The sequence below is a fragment of the Corvus brachyrhynchos genome, unplaced genomic scaffold (genome assembly GCF_000691975.1).
Source record: "Corvus brachyrhynchos isolate BGI_N302 unplaced genomic scaffold, ASM69197v1 scaffold223, whole genome shotgun sequence".
In the NCBI taxonomy this organism is placed as follows: domain Eukaryota; kingdom Metazoa; phylum Chordata; class Aves; order Passeriformes; family Corvidae; genus Corvus; species Corvus brachyrhynchos.
In genome coordinates this window covers 375068-380054 of record NW_008237174.1, presented here as the reverse complement: position 1 = coordinate 380054, position 4987 = coordinate 375068, and the positions used below count along the sequence as shown (strand labels likewise).

At 58.5% G+C, this 4987-nt stretch overlaps 1 protein-coding gene across 1 annotated transcript in view; it reads right to left on the bottom strand.

Annotated features, from left to right (window-relative positions):
• The window catches only part of LOC103611952 (diacylglycerol kinase gamma), a 17883-nt gene that overhangs the window by 6093 nt on the left and 6803 nt on the right, over positions 1-4987 (bottom strand). Inside the window, exons 9-19 of the mRNA XM_017728754.1 lie at positions 4111-4228; positions 3738-3826; positions 3276-3392; positions 3065-3163; positions 2804-2917; positions 2643-2716; positions 2459-2533; positions 2285-2370; positions 1988-2077; positions 1488-1648; positions 402-466 (exon numbers count right to left, since the gene is read on the bottom strand). Of these exons, the coding sequence (XP_017584243.1) occupies positions 402-466; positions 1488-1648; positions 1988-2077; positions 2285-2370; positions 2459-2533; positions 2643-2716; positions 2804-2917; positions 3065-3163; positions 3276-3392; positions 3738-3826; positions 4111-4228 (1088 nt within the window). The remainder of the gene's footprint in view (positions 1-401; positions 467-1487; positions 1649-1987; positions 2078-2284; positions 2371-2458; positions 2534-2642; positions 2717-2803; positions 2918-3064; positions 3164-3275; positions 3393-3737; positions 3827-4110; positions 4229-4987) is intronic.

Genomic DNA, 4987 nt, shown 5'->3' with positions numbered 1-4987 from the left:
TAGCGGGTATTTCTGAACCTGGGGATGGGGCTCACAAGCCACAGCTCCTGCTGCCATCACCACATTTCCATGCACCCTGAGCACAGTGGGAACGAGCCGTGACCTGCTGCCTGCCCTGCCCTCCCTGCCTGGCCTGCTCCTGCTCGTCCTGGAATTCCATACTAATTATAAAGCATGAATGAACGTAACCGGGTGTGTGGCCAAGTTTGAGCAGCCTGCCACACCTGAAGAAGCATCCCAAACCTCCACCATACCTGGCCCTGGACCCCCACCACGCCTGGTACATGCCCTGCCTGTCCCCTAAGGTTGGCCAAACACCAAATCCTCTTGGCAGGGTGCACGGCAGAGGCAGGGTGTCCCCCCACAGCCGGCTCTCAGGGGGGCCCTCAGGAAGCCCTTACCTGCTGTTGAATTTCTCAGGGTGCTTTTCTCGCATGATGTGGAAGCGGTGGGCAATGGAGGCGTCCTGCGGAGAGTGGGAGCACAGAGACATCAGTGGCACAGCAGAGAAGCAGAACCCCCTTCTTGTGCCCCCTGGGCACGTGCTGGGATGTGGGTGCTCAGCTCCTCATGCTCGCCACTGGTCCCGGTGGCACAATGACACGGTGTCATTGATGATGGCATTGATGGCCCAAGGTGCTGGAGGGACCCTCAGCCAGGCTCTTCCCAAAGCTTGTTAGGGGAGACATAATTAGTGCACTCGGCCTCCTTCCCTCATCACAGGGGCTCTGCATGGAGGGGATGATCAGAGGGGAGGAAAGGCACCCAGTGGAGCAGTGGGGCTCTGAGGACACCCCAAGACCCTGCACCCTGACAGCTCCCCTTGCAGGATGGCAGCTCTCCTGAAACTCATCACAACCTCTCCTTGTGCACAGTGGGGGTGCTTAAGCCCAGCTCAGAAGCTGTCACCAAATGCCACCTGCAGTGACACCCCCTGGCATCAGCAGGAGCTGATGTACCCCAGAAGCGTCCTGCAGTGCTGCAGGTGAGTGACCCATGCTGTGGCGGCACCCCTGTCACAGACAAAAATGCTGCAAGCCCCTGGGAAGAGAAGGGCTGTCCCCAAAACCTTCCTGCTCTCAGGACTGACCCCCAGCACTGGGGGAAACCCCTGTGGCACAGGGTTGTCATCGTCCCCCAGGCTCCCTAACCTCTCCAGGTCAGGAAAACACAGGGAAACGCAGGGCTTTCCTGATGGGTGCTGTCTTGGCAGGTGGGGCGCCCTTGTCTCTGGGACCCCAAACTTCCCTGAATCCTGTTTAAGCTCCTTTCACATTCACTCTTCCAACATTCTTTTTTTTGCGCATTCACGCTGCCAACAGTCCTGCTGGGAAGATAGAGATCCTATGCCTGCTTATGTAACTTGGTGCTGCCTTTACAAATGAAAATAAAACCAGAAAAACAAGGCCAAGAGACGGAAGGAGGTTGGGAGTGTGAGCAAGGAGGGATGGGAAGGGAGAAACCAACTCCTGCCCCATGGGACTCACCACCCCAATGGAAAAGTAGTTGTTGATGATGGTGGATGGGACGGGATCTCCGTTGGCCTCCCTGTCACTCGGAATGATGTCTATCTGCCAGCGGTCCAGCATCACCTCTGTGCTGTGCTCTATGTCTTTCAGGACCTTCATTAGGTTGCCTCCTTCATAGCCTGGAAAGAAAGGAGGATGAAGGAGGATGAAGGGGAGCACAGCCATGTCATAGCCAGGTGCCAAGCACTTGAGGGCAGCTGCTGCGGCACGTTCTTGCAGCAGTGGCAGAGATTTTGGCTAATGGCAGGGCTCTCCAAATGGAAAAGGTTGAGCAGGATCCGGCTGCGGGGGGTTCAGAAAGCAGCAGCTGCTCTTTTTGGAAGGAGTTAGAGGCACCAGGCTTCCATGCAGCTCTGAACTGCATCCCTGGAGCCCAGGAGTCCTCCCTCTCCTGGGATGGCCACAAGGAAGGGTTCCCAAGGACCAGCCACCCCCAGGCAATGCTTGCCTGTCCTCACCTCCTCCCCAGCGCAGGCACCGTGCGAGGTCATTGCCCGTTCCCAGGGGCAGGACGGCCACCGGTGGGTGCTTCACCAGGTTTGCCTTATCTGCAGTTCAAGGGAGAAGAGAAGTTTGGGGCTGACAAGGCTCATTCCCTGCTCCTCTCCATGTCCCTCCTCCACCAGCAGCCTGGAATGATGCTGCTGGCAGGACCACCACCCCACTTTCACTGGGGGAATATCAGGAATCTGTGGCCGATCACCAAGGATGCAGGTGGATGATGCTCTACAGGAACACGGCTGTCCCTTGCTCACCTATGCAGTCCAGGATCCAACCCACCGTGCCATCCCCTCCACAGGCCAGCACACGGAAATCTGGAGTGTCCCGAAAGAAGTTCAGCCTGGAGAAAGCCAGGAGAAACAAGGGGTGACGTGGGAGAGCAGCGCCCGGCGGGAGGGGGCAGAGGATCACCTGCAGCAACTCCATACCCTGGCGTGGGCCCGCCGCGGTCCAGGTTGTACACTTGGCGTGGGTTGAGCAGGTAGTGAAACTTCCGAAGGACCCTGGGAACAGGCAATGCCATGAAGGTGATCCCACACTGGGAGTGATGCCCTAGGCACCAGCAGCCCCCAACCCCGGGGGGAAGCTGTTCCCAGGCAGGACCCCACCTACCGCTCGCCTTGCCTTCCTCCACTCTTGGGGTTCACAAACACTAGGAGCGGGTGTGTCCCGGGCTGAGGGCTGATCTGGAGGGCAGAAAACGCTGCTGTGAATTCCTGCCTGCTGTCGAGTTCAGTGGCAGAGCTCACCTGCAGCCCGGTGCAGGAACCTACCTGCAGCCCTTGCCCATCCACTGTGGTGGAGTTGAACTTGAAGCCCTGGGTGTCCTCGGGGCTGGTGCTGGCGGGGGAGTCGCTCTCCGAGCGTCGGCAGTGGGACTGCCTGTCCTTTGGGGAACCGAGCATGGATGCCCACAGTGCCCGAGAGGGAGTGCCAGCAGCCAGGAGAGGCAGGCGGGCCTGGCAATGCCCTGCTGGGCCCCTGTCACTGGCAGCGAGGAGGGGGGCACTTACCAGGACAAGGGGGGCACTTACCAGAACAACTGGGCAGATGTAGGACGGGAGCAAGATGTGGTCCCGCAGCGGGCCCCCATCACACTCTGGCTTCACATGGGAGGCACACTTGTTGTGGAGCTGGAGGAGGGCAGGAAGGGATGGTGAGCAGAGGACACCTGCCCTCTCCTGGTCAGCAGCCCAGAGCCGGCCCTGCAGGCACCGTGGCTGTGCCCCAGCCCTGGGTACTCACCGTGACCTGGCACCAGACGCAGTGCAGGCCAGTGATGCCCTGGTAGCACTTGATGCTCTTGTGACATCTGTCGCACTTGACGGGCGAATTGCCCTCGATCCAGGTGTGCTGCATCACCTGCAAGGCACGGGGACACTGCGGCACGGCACCCGCTGAGCCCCGGCATCTCCCTCCTGCTGAGGGTGCCACCAGGGCTTTGGAAGCTTGTCCTGAAGGGATGCTGCTGATCCAATCCAGCCCCCATGTGGAGCCATGGCAAACCTTGGGGCTGGAGGTCATGTGGGTGCCTGGGGACTGGGGATGGGGTGCATCCTGCAAGGCTTTGGATGCTGGGAATGCCCGTGAGCTGCTGCCCAGGATGTGAGGGGCAAAAGCCAGGGGAAGAAGCCATGGGGAAGCAGAGCAGGAGACCAAGGGGCCAGGATGGCCACTGGCTCAGAAATGCACCAGCTGCCTACTTACACTTGTGTTTCTCTTGGATTTAACGTAGGTGCTGATGCAGGAAGCAATGTCTTTGGACACACACCTCTCATGGACTGTGTACTTGCAGACTGGTGAGAGAGAAAAATCACAGAGCCACAGAATCATTTAGGTTTGAAAAGCCCTGTAAAACCCTCGAGTCCAACTGTTACCCCAACACTACCAGGGCACCACTAACCCAAGTGCCACCAAGAAGGTGGTCAGCAGCAGGGAGCTGCCCCCTCCCCGCTCAGCCTGCAGCACCCACGGGGCTCAGCACTAACAGGGACCAGTCCTCCCTCCCCAGGGCACCACTGGATGTGGCAGCAGCCACCAGTCTGGGAGTGCAACACTCTGGCAAGGATCCAGGACTCACAGGAGCAGCAGAGGCCCTGCTTGCGGACCCCCAGCAGCATGGTGCGGCAGAAGTTGCAGTAGGCAGGTTTCTTGAAGTGCTTCAGCCTCCAGGCATGCTGCCCATCATCCTTCACGTTCTGCAGGGCAGGAGAGTGGAGGGGGAGGGGGTCACTCCCCTGCTGCCAAGAGCCCCAGCCCCCTCAGCCCATCATTTTGATCAACTTTTCATCCCCTAAAAACCCCATGGTGTTGCTGGGAGTTTGCTCCCAGAAGGATCATGGGCTCCCCCTACTCCCCTTCTCTCTTGGTGTTCCCCAGAACATCTCCCTGCCACGTCCAGCTCCCACAGACCCTTGGCACAGCCCAGCCACAGGGAGGATCTTGGTGGCTGACAGGAAGGTGACTTCACATTTGGGGCCAAGCTGCCACCACCACCACGGGGTGACAAAAGTACAAACCTCTTACATCTGGGGCCAGGCACGAGTGCCTTGCAAGAGCCAGTTAAAATTCCCTGCTTTCTTGAATTTTTCTGCCAGAAAGCCTGTCCTCCCCCCCACCTCTCCAGGGGAACCATGGGTACCATGAGCAAAACCATCTTTCCCTGCAAACTATTACCTGACAGCCAGGGATGCACTTGAAAGAAATGAAGGCCAAAAGGATGGAAAAACAAGACAGAGAAACAAGGGGGATCCCAACAACCCCACCTTTGCTCTTCAAACCTCACTCTACAAGAGGAGATGCCATTTTAGGTACTCATTTCAGGATTTGATTAAATGTTCATCGAACTGGAGTGCACTGCGACAGCAAGGAGCAAGCCCAGCCTGCTTGGGCACAGCAGCTGGCAGTGGCTGCAGCTCAAAAGTGAGCTTGGAAAGATTTGGGGGGTGAAGGGGGCA